Source organism: Bombina bombina, chromosome 6, assembly GCF_027579735.1.
Source record: "Bombina bombina isolate aBomBom1 chromosome 6, aBomBom1.pri, whole genome shotgun sequence".
NCBI lineage: Eukaryota > Metazoa > Chordata > Amphibia > Anura > Bombinatoridae > Bombina > Bombina bombina.
The window spans coordinates 1,146,624,025-1,146,643,905 of NC_069504.1; the positions used below are offsets into that span (position 1 = coordinate 1,146,624,025).

The window sequence follows — 19,881 nt, forward strand, 5'->3', positions numbered from 1 at the left end:
GCTCATATATTTACTGGATTGCAAATACCTTCCCTGGTACTGAGGAGTGGACAATAAGTTTCTTTATTATGTGACTTATGGGCAGCTGTATACATGTGCAACAGCGCCGCCTAATAGTTAGTGCATTGTTATCCACTGCTAGAGAATATTGATACTAGTCTCCAATACTGCATACTTTCTACTCAAGGTTTGTTGTTGTGGACATTTAATTGATGTGCCTGAACTAATTATTTTTTTAAATGTTTATTTCTATGCGAAATGGAAAAATAAAATATTTAAATAAAAAAAATCGTCAAATTTAGCAGCTTTAGTGAAATGTTTTGAAAATGTTTAAAATTTATCAGAATGCAATAATGTTCTATTGCTGACAGCAATTAGCGAGCAGATTGATTTTATGTATTGCTGACCCCTATGAGCAAATCAAAATTATTTTAGTTGTGTGTACTTCAGGGAAACTATGTAGCTTTAAGTGCCACTTAAAGATCACATTTTCCATTTCACAAATCATATACAGGTAGCCCTCAGTTTACGCCGGGGTTAGGTTCCAGAAGGAATGGTTGTAAATAAAAACCGTTGTAAATTGAAACCCAGTTTATAATGTAAGTCAATGGGAAGTGAGGGGGTTAGGTTCCAGGCCCCTCTCAAAATTGTCATAAGTAACACCTAATACATTATTTTTAAAGCTTTGAAATGAAGACTTTACATGTTAAACAGCATTATAAACCTAATAAAATAATCACACAACACAGAATATATAATTAAACTAAGTTAAATGAACAAAAACATTTGCTAAACAGCATTATAAGCCTAATAAAATAATCACACAACACAGACTTCACTTGCATTTTTCTGCAAACAGTTCTTTCTATGCATTCCAATATGGACTGATTTATAGACAGGAAGATCTTGTTCCTTTGAAATCTGCTCGATAGCTCAGGTCTGGTTAAACTGATTAATTTCAGCTTGCTTTGCTTGCATATCTTTGCTGCAACACAAGCGGACAGCTCCACCTACTGGCTATTTTAATCAATGCACTGCTTCTCAATGCTTTTCAATAGCAGTCACATGACTGAAAAAAAAGGTTGTTAATCTGAAACGGTGTAAATTGAACCGTTGTAAACCGAGGGCCACCTGTATGTTTGTTTATGCAAGTATATCTACAGGTCTGCCATTGGTGGTATGGTAGTTGGTAACGGAGCTCCCGGGAACACCTGGGCTTGGACTCTTAGCAGTGCTATTTATTATTAGATGTTATGCTATGTCCAGCTTATATGTGCTATCAGGCAGCAAAACCAAGATGTAGTGCATCACTACATCTGATTAGGGCTGCAACTAACTTATTTTCATAATCGATTAATTGGACGATTATTTTTTCAATTAATCGACTAAAAAATAAATAAATCTTTTTTCCTATATTTAAAATAAAATCCACATACTGGGTGTTATAAATATAAACTTCAGACTAAAACTTTACATTGACACAACTGTTGGTCCAATTTTTTTAAGCAGCAGAACATTGTTATTCACTCTTTCAGAAACTTTGCATTGAAATGCAAAAATGTCAACATGACCACATGCTCCTGGTTGAGGCTGGCTCTCTTTTTTGCAAGCTATTTTGCTTGCAGCAGAGAAGAGGCGCTCAGGTGGTGTTGAGGTGCCTGAAATGAATAAGTAGGGTTTTGCCAATTTCACCAAGGTGGAATATGTATCTTTGTAAGCTCCACCAATGCAAGGGGCCTCTTAAAGAAAGCATGGACTTCATTCTGACATAAAAATATCTTGAATATCTATATGCAATGGTAAACAACCAGCTATATGGTCAGTGGAAAAAATATCTAGTACACTCTTAAAATAACATTTATATATACTTACAGAGGTTGAATTTGGTACATATTCCAGTTAATTAAAAATATAAAAAAACAAAAAAAAAGCCAAAAGCGCTAAGACTATATATCAGTAAAAGGATTCAGCCTTACACATTTTTCTATAGAGTACACATATCAGTAATAGCAAACGATTCGCTAATAATTGTGCAAACAGGTAAAAGTGACATCAATTCATATAACAAATCCCATCAATCTATGGCTATATCATGCAAAGCATTGTCCCAAATTACCTGATTTAATATAAACAATCCAAATTATGATTACTATTATTTCTGGGTTGCACATAAGTCAGGAATAGTTGTAAACTTAAAAAGAAACGTATACTGTCCATAAAAAGTGAAAAGTAAACATCTGTAGACGTCCTTTAGCCTGAGGGTATACCCATAAAACACAATATTATGTGCATAAGCTCAGTGGAGTAAAGCAGATGGTGCTGTGCACAGACCAACTAATTGCAAATCAACTAATCTATGAGATTCGTTGACAACTATTTTCATAATCTATTATTATCGATTATGCCGATTAGTTGTTGCAGCTCTACATCTGATAACAGAATCCAAGCCCAGGTGTTCCTGGGAGCTTACTTACCAACTAAGATACCCCCCACACACACACCCAATGGCAGGCCTGTAGATCGACTTACATTAACAAACATCGATGATTTGTGTCACTTAAATCTACATAGTTTCCCTGAAGTACACAGAGCTAAATTACTTTTGATTGGCTCCATAATCGGTAATATCAGTAAGTTTCTGACCGATAACGATTATTTCACAAAATTCCAAATATCGGTCCTCTTAATTGGCCGCTCCGATAATTGGTCTATCCCTAATGCACAGTAGCAGATAATGACACGTGCACATCCCTTCCTCATTCCTCTCACTCAGCACTACTACATGTTATATCCTTTCCTCATGCCCCTCACTCTGCACTACTACATGTTATATCCCTTCCTCATGCCTCTCTCTCTCTCAGCACTACTACATGTTATATCCCTTCCTCATGCCTCTCTCTCTCAGCACTACTACATGTTATATCCCCTCTTCATGCCTCTCTCTCTCAGTACTACTACATGTTAAATCCCTTCCTCATGTCCCTCACTCAGCACTACTACATGTTATATCCCTTCCTCATGCCTCTCACTCAGCACTACTACATGTTATATCCCTTCCTCATACCCCTCACTCAGCACTACTACATGTTATATCCCTTCCTCATGCTCTCTCTCAGTACTACTACATGTTATATCCCTTCCTTATGTCTCTCTCTCAGTACTACATGTTATATCCCTTCCTCATGCCTCTCTCAGTACTACTACATGTCATATCCCTTCCTCATGCCTCTCTCTCTCTCAGTACTAATACATGTTATATCCCTTCCTCATGCCTCTCTCAGTACTACTACATGTTATATCCCTTCCTCATGCCTCTCTCTCTCTCAGTACTACTACATGTTATATCCCTTCCTCATGCCTCTCTCTCTCAGTATTACTACATGTTATATCCCATCCTCATGCCTCTCTCTCTCTCTCAGTACTACTACGTGTTATATCCCTTCCTCATGTCTCTCTCTCAGTACTACTACATGTGATATCCCTTCCTGTCTCTCTCTCTCTCTCAGTACTACTACATGTTATATCAATTCCTCATGCCTCTCTCTCTCTCAGTATTACTACATTTTATATCCCTTCCTCATGCCTCTCTCTCAGTACTACTACATGATATATCCCTTCCTCATGTCTCTCTCTCTCTCAGTACTACTACATGTTATATCCCTTCCTCATGCCTCTCTCTCTCAGTACTACTACATGTTATATCCCTTCCTCATCTCTCTCTCTCTCTCTCAGTACTACTACATGTTATATCAATTCCTCATGCCTCTCTCTCAGTACTACTACATGTTATATCAATTCCTCATGCCTCCCTCTCTCAGTACTACATGTTATATCCCTTCCTCATGCCTCTCTCTCTCAGTACTACTACATGTTATATCCCTTCCTCATCTCTTTCTCTCTCTCAGTACTACTACATGTTATATCCCTTCCTCATGCCTCTCACTCAGCACTACTACATGTTATATCCCTTCCTCATACCCCTCACTCAGCACTACTACATGTTATATCCCTTCCTCATGCCTCTCTCTCTCAGCACTACTACATGTTATATCCCTTCCTCATGCCTCTCTCTCAGTACTACTACATGTTATATCCCTTCCTCATGCTCTCTCTCAGTACTACTACATGTTATATCCCTTCCTTATGTCTCTCTCTCAGTACTACATGTTATATCCCTTCCTCATGCCTCTCTCAGTACTACTACATGTCATATCCCTTCCTCATGCCTCTCTCTCTCTCAGTACTAATACATGTTATATCCCTTCCTCATGCCTCTCTCAGTACTACTACATGTTATATCCCTTCCTCATGCCTCTCTCTCTCTCAGTACTACTACATGTTATATCCCTTCCTCATGCCTCTCTCTCTCAGTATTACTACATGTTATATCCCATCCTCATGCCTCTCTCTCTCTCTCAGTACTACTACGTGTTATATCCCTTCCTCATGTCTCTCTCTCAGTACTACTACATGTGATATCCCTTCCTGTCTCTCTCTCTCTCTCAGTACTACTACATGTTATATCAATTCCTCATGCCCCTCTCTCTCTCTCAGTATTACTACATTTTATATCCCTTCCTCATGCCTCTCTCTCAGTACTACTACATGATATATCCCTTCCTCATGTCTCTCTCTCTCTCAGTACTACTACATGTTATATCCCTTCCTCATGCCTCTCTCTCTCAGTACTACTACATGTTATATCCCTTCCTCATCTCTCTCTCTCTCTCTCAGTACTACTACATGTTATATCAATTCCTCATGCCTCTCTCTCAGTACTACTACATGTTATATCAATTCCTCATGCCTCCCTCTCTCAGTACTACATGTTATATCCCTTCCTCATGCCTCTCTCTCTCAGTACTACTACATGTTATATCCCTTCCTCATCTCTTTCTCTCTCTCAGTACTACTACATGTTATATCAATTCCTCATGCCTCTCTCTCTCAGTACTACTACATGTTATATCAATTCCTCATGCCTCCCTCTCTCAGTACTACTACATGTTATATCCCTTCCTCATGCCTCTCTCTCTCAGTACTACTACATGTTATATCAATTCCTCATGCCTCTCTCTCAGTACTACTGCATGTTATATCCATTCCTCATGTCTCTCTCTCTCTCAGTACTACTACATGTTATATCAATTCCTCATGCCTCTCTCTCTCACTACTACTACATGTTATATCCCTTCCTCATGCCTCTCTCTCAGTACTACTACATGTTATATCCCTTCATCATGCCTCTCTCTCAGTACTACTACATGTTATATCCCTTCCTCATGCCTCTCTCTCAGTACTACTACATGTTATATCCCTTCCTCATGCCTCTCAGTACTACTACATGTTATATCTCTTCCTCATGCCGCTCTCTCTCAGTACTACTACACGTTATATCCCTTACTAATGCCTCTCTCTCTCTCTCTCTCTCTCTCAGTACTACTACATGTTATATCCGTTCCTCATGCCTCTCTCTCTCTCTCTCTCTCAGTACTACTACATGTTATATCCCTTCCTCATGCCTCTCTCTCTCAGTACCACTACGTTATATCCCTTCCTCATGCCTCTCTCTCTCAGTACCACTACGTTATATCCCTTCCTCATGCATCTCTCTCAGTACTACTACATGTTATATCCCTTCCTCATGCCTCTCTCTCTCAGTACTACTACATGGTATATCCCTTCCTCATGCCTCTCTCTCTCTCTCAGCACTACTACATGTTATATCCCTTCCTCATTTCTCTCTCTCTCAGTATTACTACATTTTATATCCCTTCCTCATGCCTCTCTCAGTACTACTACATGATATATCCCTTCCTCATGTCTCTCTCTCTCTCAGTACTACTACATGTTATATCCATTCCTCATGCCTCTCTCTCTCTCTCAGTACTACTACATGATATATCAATTCCTCATGCCTCTCTCTCTCAGTACTACTACATGTTATATCAATTCCTCATGCCTCCCTCTCTCAGTACTACTACATGTTATATCCCTTCCTCATGCCTCTCTCTCTCTCAGTACTACTACATGTTATATCAATTCCTCATGCCTCTCTCTCAGTACTACTGCATGTTATATCCATTCCTCATGTCTCTCTCTCTCTCAGTACTACTACATGTTATATCCCTTCCTCATGTCTCTCTCTCAGTTACTACTACATGTTATATCCCTTCCTCATGCCTCTCTCTCAGTACTACTACATGTTATATCCCTTCCTCATGCCTCTCTCTCAGTACTACTACATGTTATATCCCTTCCTCATGCCTCTCTCTCTCTGAGTACTACTACATGTTATATCCCTTCCTCATGCCTCTCAGTACTACTACATGTTATATCCCTTCCTCATGCCTCTCTCTCTCAGTACTACTACACGTTATATCCCTTACTCATGCCTCTCTCTCTCTCTCTCTCTCTCTCAGTACTACTACATGTTATATCCGTTCCTCATGCCTCTCTCTCTCTCTCTCAGTACTACTACATGTTATATCCCTTCCTCATGCCTCTCTCTCTCAGTACTACTACACGTTATATCCCTTACTCATGCCTCTCTCTCTCTCTCTCTCTCTCTCTCAGTACTACTACATGTTATATCCCTTACTCATGCCTCTCTCTCTCTCTCTCAGTACTACTACATGTTATATCCCTTCCTCATCTCTCTCTCTCAGTACTACTACATGATATATCAATTCCTCATGCCTCTCTCTCTCAGTACTACTACATGTTATATCAATTCCTCATGCCTCCCTCTCTCAGTACTACTACATGTTATATCCCTTCCTCATGCCTCTCTCTCTCTCAGTACTACTACATGTTATATCAATTCCTCCTGCTTCTCTCTCAGTACTACTGCATGTTATATCCATTCCTCATGTCTCTCTCTCTCTCAGTACTACTACATGTTATAATCCTTCCTCATGTCTCTCTCTCAGTACTACTACATGTTATATCCCTTCCTCATGCCTCTCTCTCAGTACTACTACATGTTATATCCCTTCCTCATGCCTCTCTCTCAGTACTACTACATGTTATATCCCTTCCTCATGCCTCTCTCTCTCTCAGTACTACTACATGTTATATCCCTTCCTCATGCCTCTCATTACTACTACATGTTATATCCCTTCCTCATCTCTCTCTCTCTCTCTCTCTCTCTCTCTGTACTACTACATGTTATATCCCTTCCTCATGCCTCTCTCTCTCAGTACTACTACACGTTATATCCCTTACTCATGCCTCTCTCTCTCTCTCTCTCTCTCTCTCTCTCTCAGTACTACTACATGTTATATCCCTTCCTCATGCTTCTCTCTCTCAGTACCACTACGTTATATCCCTTCCTCATGCATCTCTCTCAGTACTACTACATGTTATATCCCTTCCTCATGCCTCTCTCTCTCAGTACTACTACATGGTATATCCCTTACTCATGCCTCTCTCTCTCTCTCTCTCTCTCAGTACTACTACGTTATATACCTTCCTCATGCCTCTCTCTATCAGCACTACTACATGTTATATCCCTTCCTCATTTCTCTCTCACTCAGTATTACTACATTTTATATCCCTTCCTCATGCCTCTCTCTCAGTACTACTACATGATATATCCCTTCCTCATGTCTCTCTCTCTCTCTCAGTACTACTACATGTTATATCCCTTCCTCATGCCTCTCTCTCTCAGTACTACTACATGTTATATCCCTTCCTCATCTCTCTCAGTACTACTACATGATATATCAATTCCTCATGCCTCTCTCTCTCAGTACTACTACATGTTATATCAATTCCTCATGCCTCCCTCTCTCAGTACTACTACATGTTATATCCCTTCCCCATGCCTCTCTCTCTCTCAGTACTACTACATGTTATATCCCTTCCTCATGCCTCTCTCTCTCTCAGTACTACTACATGTTATATCAATTCCTCATGCCTCTCTCTCAGTACTACTGCATGTTATATCCATTCCTCATGTCTCTCTCTCTCTCAGTACTACTACATGTTATATCCCTTCCTTATGTCTCTCAGTTACTACTACATGTTATATCCCTTCCTCATGCCTCTCTCTCAGTACTACTACATGTTATATCCCTTCCTCATGCCTCTCTCTCAGTACTACTACATGTTATATCCCTTCCTCATGCCTCTCTCTCTCTCAGTACTACTACATGTTATATCCCTTCCTCATGCCTCTCAGTACTACTACATGTTATATCCCTTCCTCATGCCTCTCTCTCTCAGTACTACTACACGTTATATCCCTTACTCATGCCTCTCTCTCTCAGTACTACTACATGTTATATCCGTTCCTCATGCCTCTATCTCTCTCTCAGTACTACTACATGTTATATCCCTTCCTCATGCCTCTCTCTCTCAGTACATCTACGTCATATCCCTTCCTCATGCATCTCTCTCAGTACTACTACATGTTATATCCGTTCCTCATGCCTCTCTCTCTCAGTACTACTACATGGTATATCCCTTACTCATGCCTCTCTCTCTCTCTCTCTCAGTACTACTACATGTTATATCCCTTCCTCATGCCTCTCTCAGCACTACTACATGTTATATCCCTTCCTCATGCCTCTATCTCTCTCTCAGTACTACTACATGTTATATCCCTTCCTCATGCCTCTCTCTCTCTCTCTCAGTACTACTACATGTTATATCCCTTCCTCATGCTTCTCTCTCTCAGTACCACTACGTTATATCCCTTCCTCATGCATCTCTCTTAGTACTACTACATGTTATATCCCTTCCTCATGCCTCTCTCTCTCAGTACTACTACATGGTATATCCCTTACTCATGCCTCTCTCTCTCTCTCTCAGTACTACTACATGTTATATCCCTTCCTCATGCCTCTCTCTCTCAGCACTACTACATGTTATATCCCTTCCTCATTTCTCTCTCTCTCAGTATTACTACATTTTATATCCCTTCCTCATGCCTCTCTCTCAGTACTACTACATGATATATCCCTTCCTCATGTCTCTCTCTCTCTCTCTCTCAGTACTACTACATGTTATATCCCTTCCTCATGCCTCTCTCTCTCAGTACTACTACATGTTATATCCCTTCCTCATCTCTCTCTCTCTCTCAGTACTACTACATGATATATCAATTCCTCATGCCTCTCTCTCTCAGTACTACTACATGTTATATCAATTCCTCATGCCTCCCTCTCTCAGTACTACTACATGTTATATCCCTTCCTCATGCCTCTCTCTCTCTCAGTACTACTACATGTTATATCCCTTCCTCATGCCTCTCTCTCTCTCTCAGTACTACTACATGTTATATCCCTTCCTCATGCCTCTCAGTACTACTACATGTTATATCCCTTCCTCATGCCTCTCTCTCTCAGTACTACTACACGTTATATCCCTTACTCATGCCTCTCTCTCTCTCTCAGTACTACTACATGTTATAACCCTTCCTCATGCCTCTATCTCTCTCTCAGTACTACTACATGTTATATCCCTTCCTCATGCCTCTCTCTCTCAGTACAACTACATCATATCCCTTCCTCATGCATCTCTCTCAGTACTACTACATGTTATATCCCTTCCTCATGCTCTCTCTCTCAGTACTACTACATGGTATATCCCTTACTCATGCCTCTCTCTCTCTCTCAGTACTACTACATGTTATATCCCTTCCTCATGCCTCTCTCAGCACTACTACATGTTATATCCCTTCCTCATGCCTCTATCTCTCTCTCAGTACTACTACATGTTATATCCCTTCCTCATGCCTCTCTCTCTCAGTACTACTACATGTTATATCCCTTCCTCATGCTTCTCTCTCTCAGTACCACTACGTTATATCCCTTCCTCATGCATCTCTCTCAGTACTACTACATGTTATATCCCTTCCTCATGCCTCTCTCTCTCAGTACTACTACATGGTATATCCCTTACTCATGCCTCTCTCTCTCAGAACTACTACATGTTATATCCCTTCCTCATGCCTCTCTCTCAGTACTACTACATGATATATCCCTTCCTCATGTCTCTCTCTCTCTCTCAGTACTACTACATGTTATATCCCTTCCTCATGCCTCTCTCTCTCAGTACTACTACATGTTATATCCCTTCCTCATCTCTCTCTCTCTCTCAGTACTACTACATGATATATCAATTCCTCATGCCTCTCTCTCTCAGTACTACTACATGTTATATCCCTTCCTCATGCCTCTCTCTCTCAGTACTACTACATGTTATATCCCTTCCTCATCTCTCTCTCTCTCTCAGTACTACTACATGATATATCAATTCCTCATGCCTCCCTCTCTCAGTACTACTACATGTTATATCCCTTCCTCATGCCTCTCTCTCTCTCAGTACTACTACATGTTATATCCCTTCCTCATGCCTCTCTCTCTCTCAGTACTACTACATGTTATATCAATTCATCATGCCTCTCTCTCAGTACTACTGCATGTTATATCCATTCCTCATGTCTCTCTCTCTCTCAGTACTACTACATGTTATATCCCTTCCTTATGTCTCTCTCTCAGTTACTACTACATGTTATATCCCTTCCTCATGCCTCTCTCTCAGTACTACTACATGTTATATCCCTTCCTCATGCCTCTCTCTCAGTACTACTACATGTTATATCCCTTCCTCATGCCTCTCTCTCTCTGAGTACTACTACATGTTATATCCCTTCCTCATGCCTCTCAGTACTACTACATGTTATATCCCTTCCTCATGCCTCTCTCTCTCAGTACTACTACACGTTATATCCCTTACTCATGCCTCTCTCTCTCTCTCAGTACTACTACATGTTATATCCCTTCCTCATGCCTCTCTCTCTCAGTACAACTACGTCATATCCCTTCCTCATGCATCTCTCTCAGTACTACTACATGTTATATCCCTTCCTCATGCCTCTCTCTCTCAGTACTACTACATGGTATATCCCTTACTCATGCCTCTCTCTCTCTCTCTCTCTCTCAGTACTACTACATGTTATATCCCTTCCTCATGCCTCTCTCTCTCTCTCTCAGTACTACTATATGTTATATCCCTTCCTCATACCTCTCACTCTCAGTACTACTACACATTATATCCCTTCCTCATGCCTCTCTCTCTCAGTACTACTACATTTTATATTCCTTCCTCATGCCTCTCTCTCTCTCAGTACTACTACATGTTATATCCCTTCCTCATGCCTCTCTCTCAGTACTACAACATGTTATATCCCTTCCTCATGCCTCTCTCTCTCAGTACTACGTTATATCCCTTCCTCATGCCTCTCTCTCTCAGTACTACTACTCTCTCTCTCAGTACTACTATATGTTATATCTCTTCCTCATGCCTCTCTCTCTCAGTACTACTATATGTTATATCCCTTTCTCATGCCTCTCTCTCTCTCTCTCAGTACTACTACATGTTATATCCCTTCCTCATGCCTCTCTCTCTCAGTACTACTATATGTTATATCCCTTCCTCATGCCTCTCTCTGAGTACTACTACATGTTATATCCCTTCCTCATACCTCTCTCTCTCAGTACTACTACATGTTATATCCCTTCCTCATGCCTCTCACTCTCAGTACTACTACACATTATATCCCTTCCTCATGCCTCTCTCTCTCAGTACTACTACATGTTATATCCCTTCCTCATGCCTCTCTCTCAGTACTACAACATGTTATATCCCTTCCTCATGCCTCTCTCTCTCTCAGTACTACATGTTATATCCCTTCCTCATGCCTCTCTCTCTCAGTACTACTATATGTTATATCCCTTCCTCATGCCTCTCTCTCTCTCAGTACTACTATATGTTTTATCCCTTCCTCATGCCTCTCTCTCTCAGTACTACTATATGTTATATCCCTTCCTCATGCCTCCTCTCAGTACTACTATATGTTATATCCCTTCCTCATGCCTCTCTCTCTCAGTACTACTACACGTTATATCCCTCACTCATGCCTCTCTCTCTCTCTCTCTCTCAGTACTACTATATGTTATATCCCTTCCTCATGCCTCTCTCTCTCAGTACTACTACACGTTATATCCCTTCCTCATGCCTCTCTCTCAGTACTACTACATGTTATATCCCTTCCTCATGCCTCTCTCTCAGTACTACTACATGTTATATTCCCTTCCTCATGCCTCTCTCTCAGTACTACTATATGTTATATCCCTTCCTCATGCCTCTCTCTCCGTACTACTACATGTTATATCCCTTCCTCATGCCTCTCTCTCAGTACTACTACATCTTATATCCCTTTCTCATGCCTCTCTCTCTCAGTACTACTACATGTTATATCCCTTCCTGATGCCTCTCTATCCGTACTACTACATGTTACATCCCTGTGTATCACAAACATATCGGAGCTGCACATTACGTTTTATACAAATATGCCTCTCTCTCAGTACTACTACATGTTATATCCCTTCCTCATGCCTCTCTCTCAGTACTACTACATGTTATATCCCTTCCTCATGCCTCTCTCTCAGTACTACTACATGTTATATCCCTTTCGCATGCCTCTCTCTCTCTCTCTCTCTCTCTCTCAGTACTACTATATGTTATATCCCTTCCTCATGTCTCTCTCTCTCAGTACTACTACATGTTATATCCCTTCCTGATGCCTCTCTATCCGTACTACTACATGTTACATCCCTGTGTATCACAAACATATCGGAGCTGCACATTACGTTTTATACAAATATGCCTCTCTCTCAGTACTACTACATGTTATATCCCTTCCTCATGCCTCTCTCTCAGTACTACTACACGTTATATCCCTTCCTCATGCCTCTCTCTCCTTACTACTACATGTTATATCCCTTCCTCATGCCTCTCTCTCCTTACTACTACATGTTATATCCCTTCCTCATGCCTCTCTCTCTCTCTCTCTCTCAGTACTACTATATGTTATATCCCTTCCTCATGTCTCTCTCTCAGTACTACTACATGTTATATCCCTTCCTCATGCCTCTCTCTCAGTACTACTACATGTTATATCCCTTTCTCATGCCTCTCTCTCTATCAGTACATGTTATATCCCTTCCTGATGCCTCTTTCTCCGTACTACTACATGTTACATCCCTGTGTATCACAAACATATCGGAGCTGCACATTACGTTTTATACAAATATGCCTCTCTCTCAGTACTACTACATGTTATATCAGTTCCTCATGCCTCTCTCTCTCTCAGTACTACTACATGTTATATCCCTTCCTCATGTCTCTCTCTCAGTACTACTACATGTTATATCCCTTCCTCATGCCTCTCTCTCAGTACTACTACATGTTATATCCCTTCCTCATGCCTCTCTCTCAGTACTACTACATGTTATATCCCTTCCTCATGCCTCTCTCTCAGTACTACTACATGTTATATCCCTTCCTCATGCCTCTCTCTCAGTACTACTACATGTTATATCCCTTCCTCATGCCTCTCTCTCTCTCTCTCTCTCTCTCTCAGTACTACTACATGTTATATCCCTTCCTCATGTCTCTCTCTCAGTACTACTACATGTTATATCCCTTCCTCATGCCTCTCTCTCAGTACTACTACATGTTATATCCCTTCCTCATGCCTCTCTCTCAGTACTACTACATGTTATATCCCTTCCTCATGCCTCTCTCTCAGTACTACTACATGTTATATCCCTTCCTCATGCCTCTCTCTCAGTACTACTACATGTTATATCCCTTCCTCATGCCTCTCTCTCAGTACTACTACATGTTATATCCCTTCCTCATGCCTCTCTCTCAGTACTACTATATGTTATATCCCTTGCTCATGCCTCTCTCTCAGTACTACTACATGTTATATCCCTTCCTCATGCCTCTCTCTCAGTACTACTACAAGTTATATCCCTTCCTCATGCCTCTCTCTCAGTACTACTATATGTTATCACTATTCACTAATACGGTTATTAGACAATAAAACATCACTATTTACTAATACGGTTAATAGACAATAAAACCTCACTAGTCACTAATACTGTTATTAGACAATAAAACCTCACTAGTCACTAATACTGTTATTAGTACTCTCAGTACTACTACATGTTATATCCCTTCCTTATGTCTCTCTCTCAGTTACTACTACATGTTATATCCCTTCCTCATGCCTCTCTCTCAGTACTACTACATGTTATATCCCTTCCTCATGCCTCTCTCTCAGTACTACTACATGTTATATCCCTTCCTCATGCCTCTCTCTCTCTGAGTACTACTACATGTTATATCCCTTCCTCATGCCTCTCAGTACTACTACATGTTATATCCCTTCCTCATGCCTCTCTCTCTCAGTACTACTACACGTTATATCCCTTACTCATGCCTCTCTCTCTCTCTCAGTACTACTACATGTTATATCCCTTCCTCATGCCTCTCTCTCTCAGTACAACTACGTCATATCCCTTCCTCATGCATCTCTCTCAGTACTACTACATGTTATATCCCTTCCTCATGCCTCTCTCTCTCAGTACTACTACATGGTATATCCCTTACTCATGCCTCTCTCTCTCTCTCTCTCTCAGTACTACTACATGTTATATCCCTTCCTCATGCCTCTCTCAGCACTACTACATGTTATATCCCTTCCTCATGCCTCTCTCTCTCTCTCTCAGTACTACTATATGTTATATCCCTTCCTCATACCTCTCACTCTCAGTACTACTACACATTATATCCCTTCCTCATGCCTCTCTCTCTCAGTACTACTACATTTTATATTCCTTCCTCATGCCTCTCTCTCTCTCAGTACTACTACATGTTATATCCCTTCCTCATGCCTCTCTCTCAGTACTACAACATGTTATATCCCTTCCTCATGCCTCTCTCTCTCAGTACTACGTTATATCCCTTCCTCATGCCTCTCTCTCTCAGTACTACTACTCTCTCTCTCAGTACTACTATATGTTATATCTCTTCCTCATGCCTCTCTCTCTCAGTACTACTATATGTTATATCCCTTTCTCATGCCTCTCTCTCTCTCTCTCTCTCAGTACTACTACATGTTATATCCCTTCCTCATGCCTCTCTCTCTCAGTACTACTATATGTTATATCCCTTCCTCATGCCTCTCTCTGAGTACTACTACATGTTATATCCCTTCCTCATACCTCTCTCTCTCAGTACTACTACATGTTATATCCCTTCCTCATGCCTCTCACTCTCAGTACTACTACACATTATATCCCTTCCTCATGCCTCTCTCTCTCAGTACTACTACATGTTATATCCCTTCCTCATGCCTCTCTCTCAGTACTACAACATGTTATATCCCTTCCTCATGCCTCTCTCTCTCTCAGTACTACATGTTATATCCCTTCCTCATGCCTCTCTCTCTCAGTACTACTATATGTTATATCCCTTCCTCATGCCTCTCTCTCTCTCAGTACTACTATATGTTTTATCCCTTCCTCATGCCTCTCTCTCTCAGTACTACTATATGTTATATCCCTTCCTCATGCCTCCTCTCAGTACTACTATATGTTATATCCCTTCCTCATGCCTCTCTCTCTCAGTACTACTACACGTTATATCCCTCACTCATGCCTCTCTCTCTCTCTCTCTCTCAGTACTACTATATGTTATATCCCTTCCTCATGCCTCTCTCTCTCAGTACTACTACACGTTATATCCCTTCCTCATGCCTCTCTCTCAGTACTACTACATGTTATATCCCTTCCTCATGCCTCTCTCTCAGTACTACTACATGTTATATTCCCTTCCTCATGCCTCTCTCTCAGTACTACTATATGTTATATCCCTTCCTCATGCCTCTCTCTCCGTACTACTACATGTTATATCCCTTCCTCATGCCTCTCTCTCAGTACTACTACATCTTATATCCCTTTCTCATGCCTCTCTCTCTCAGTACTACTACATGTTATATCCCTTCCTGATGCCTCTCTATCCGTACTACTACATGTTACATCCCTGTGTATCACAAACATATCGGAGCTGCACATTACGTTTTATACAAATATGCCTCTCTCTCAGTACTACTACATGTTATATCCCTTCCTCATGCCTCTCTCTCAGTACTACTACATGTTATATCCCTTCCTCATGCCTCTCTCTCAGTACTACTACATGTTATATCCCTTTCGCATGCCTCTCTCTCTCTCTCTCTCTCTCTCAGTACTACTATATGTTATATCCCTTCCTCATGTCTCTCTCTCTCAGTACTACTACATGTTATATCCCTTCCTGATGCCTCTCTATCCGTACTACTACATGTTACATCCCTGTGTATCACAAACATATCGGAGCTGCACATTACGTTTTATACAAATATGCCTCTCTCTCAGTACTACTACATGTTATATCCCTTCCTCATGCCTCTCTCTCAGTACTACTACACGTTATATCCCTTCCTCATGCCTCTCTCTCCTTACTACTACATGTTATATCCCTTCCTCATGCCTCTCTCTCCTTACTACTACATGTTATATCCCTTCCTCATGCCTCTCTCTCTCTCTCTCTCTCAGTACTACTATATGTTATATCCCTTCCTCATGTCTCTCTCTCAGTACTACTACATGTTATATCCCTTCCTCATGCCTCTCTCTCAGTACTACTACATGTTATATCCCTTTCTCATGCCTCTCTCTCTATCAGTACATGTTATATCCCTTCCTGATGCCTCTTTCTCCGTACTACTACATGTTACATCCCTGTGTATCACAAACATATCGGAGCTGCACATTACGTTTTATACAAATATGCCTCTCTCTCAGTACTACTACATGTTATATCAGTTCCTCATGCCTCTCTCTCTCTCAGTACTACTACATGTTATATCCCTTCCTCATGTCTCTCTCTCAGTACTACTACATGTTATATCCCTTCCTCATGCCTCTCTCTCAGTACTACTACATGTTATATCCCTTCCTCATGCCTCTCTCTCAGTACTACTACATGTTATATCCCTTCCTCATGCCTCTCTCTCAGTACTACTACATGTTATATCCCTTCCTCATGCCTCTCTCTCAGTACTACTACATGTTATATCCCTTCCTCATGCCTCTCTCTCTCTCTCTCTCTCTCTCTCTCAGTACTACTACATGTTATATCCCTTCCTCATGTCTCTCTCTCAGTACTACTACATGTTATATCCCTTCCTCATGCCTCTCTCTCAGTACTACTACATGTTATATCCCTTCCTCATGCCTCTCTCTCAGTACTACTACATGTTATATCCCTTCCTCATGCCTCTCTCTCAGTACTACTACATGTTATATCCCTTCCTCATGCCTCTCTCTCAGTACTACTACATGTTATATCCCTTCCTCATGCCTCTCTCTCAGTACTACTACATGTTATATCCCTTCCTCATGCCTCTCTCTCAGTACTACTATATGTTATATCCCTTGCTCATGCCTCTCTCTCAGTACTACTACATGTTATATCCCTTCCTCATGCCTCTCTCTCAGTACTACTACAAGTTATATCCCTTCCTCATGCCTCTCTCTCAGTACTACTATATGTTATATCCCTTCCTCATGCCTCTCTCTCAGTACTACTACATGTTATATCCCTTCCTCATGCCTCTCTCTCAGTACTACTACATGTTATATCCCTTTCTCATGCCTCTCTCTCTATCAGTACTATTACATGTTATATCCCTTCCTGATGCCTCACTCTCCGTACTACTACATGTTACATCCCTGTGTATCACAAACATATCGGAGCTGCACATTACGTTTTATACAAATATGCCTCTCTCTCAGTACTACTACATGTTATATCCCTTCCTCATGCCTCTCTCTCTCAGTACTACTACATGTTATATCCCTTCCTCATGTCTCTCTCTCAGTACTACTATATGTTATATCCCTTCCTCATGCCTCTCTCTCAGTACTACTACATGTTATATCCCTTCCTCATGCCTCTCTCTCAGTACTACTATATGTTATATCCCCTCCTCATGCCTCTCTCTCAGTACTACTACATGTTATATCCCTTCCTCATGCCTCTCTCTCAGTACTACTACATGTTATATCCCTTTCTCATGCCTCTCTCTCTCCGTACTACTACATGTTATATCCCTTCCTGATGCCTCTCTCTCCGTACTACTACATGTTACATCCCTGTGTATCACAAACATATCGGAGCTGCACATTACGTTTTATACAAATATGTTTTACACTAAAACAATATGAAACAATTACAAGGAGAAATATTGCCAAAAATGTCAAATCTTATTCTATCATAAATAGAGCTCCCCTGGTCATCACAAATAAAAGCACATTTACTCCAGGCCAGGTCAGCTCTGCAGGCAGCTGGTGTGATAGGAAGGGCAGTTTTCCCTGGCAAATTACCATATCCCATCCCTGTATGTTTATACAACGCAGTAAGAGAAGCCTTCACACTAAAGTAAACAGAACAGTGCAGGAGCAACTCCTTAATTGTCCATCACTATGCAGCCCAACAGGAACATAACACAGAAAGCAAGTTGGGAAAACAGGACAGATACAAAATATTAATCATATAAACAGAACCGAAGATAGAAATATTTCAGCAACTGGCACTATTAGTTATACCCGTCACTAAACACAAAACCAGAATTACAGTTGTGAGGCCTGGAGCAGGACTCTGATGCAAAAACACTCAAAGCAGCTTTATTGAACATAATACAAAAAATGGACCTAAAACGGCAAACAGAATCGATACAGACAAGAAGCACAAATCCTAACAGAATTCTTTACATCTCAGGTTTCACTGAAGGACAAAAACATGTTCTTCAATCCCTCGGCTCCCAGAAAGAAGTTCGGCATATTGTTGCACCCTGTGTGCATGCCAAACTGGTAACAAAATAGTTAAATCCTTATGTTAACATTCTCCTAAATAAAAACACACACATTATTCTCCAACAGAATCTCAGAGCCATACAAGCGCCGTTTCCTTACTTTAAGTAGTATCTGGCACCTTCAAACGTGAAGCCCTCCTCCCATCCCGTGGGTAAATCTGAAAAAAAAGAAACAGTATGAATAAATCACATACATGGAGTGTGTTAGTATTAGACAATAAAGCCTCACTATTTACTAATACGGTTATGAGACAAAGCATCACTAGTCACTAATACTGTTATTAGACAATAAAACATCACTATTTACTAATACAGTTATTAGACAATAAAACCTCACTATTCACTAATACTGTTATTAGACAATAAAGCATCACTAGTCACTAATACCGTTATTAGACAATAAAGCCTCACTATTTACTAATACTGTTATTAGACAATAAAGCATCACTAGTCACTAATACTGTTATTAGACAATAAAACATCACTATTCACTAATACTGTTATTAGACAATAAAGCATCACTATTCACTAATACTGTTATTAGACAAAGCATCACTAGTCACTAATACGGTTATTAGACAATAAAGCATCACTATTCACTAATACTGTTATTAGACAATAAAGCATCACTAGTCACTAATACTGTTATGAGACAAAGCATCACTAATCACTAATACTGTTATTAGACAATAACACCTCACTATTCACTAATACGGTTATGAGACAAAGCATCTCTAGCCACTAATACTGTTATTAGACAATAAAGCCTCACTATTTACCAATACGGTTATGAGACAAAGCATCACTATTCACTAATACTGTTATTAGACAATAAAGCATCACTAGTCACTAATACTGTTATTAGACAATAAAATATCACTATTCACTAATACGGTTATTAGACAATAAAACATCACTAGTCACTAATACGGTTATTAGACAATAACCTCACTATTCACTAATACTGTTATTAGACAATAAAACCTCACTATTCACTAATACAGTTATTAGACAATAAAACCTCACTATTCACTAATACAGTTATTAGACAATAAAACCTCACTTTTCACTAATAGTTATTAGACAATAAAAAATCACTA

At 40.4% G+C, this 19,881-nt stretch overlaps 1 protein-coding gene across 3 annotated transcripts in view; it reads right to left on the bottom strand.

Moving 5' to 3' along the window:
• PLEKHA5 (pleckstrin homology domain containing A5) overlaps nt 1-19,881 on the bottom strand; it is a 1,264,477-nt gene that overhangs the window by 1,201,396 nt on the left and 43,200 nt on the right. For 2 of the 3 annotated variants that reach the window (XM_053719122.1, XM_053719123.1), the window contains exon 3: nt 18,882-18,939. In XM_053719122.1, coding sequence (XP_053575097.1) covers nt 18,882-18,939 — 58 coding nt within the window. Of the gene's footprint in view, nt 1-11,112; nt 11,211-11,494; nt 18,940-19,881 lie in introns of those variants that run through there. The other variant, XR_008402942.1, reaches the window with a different exon arrangement.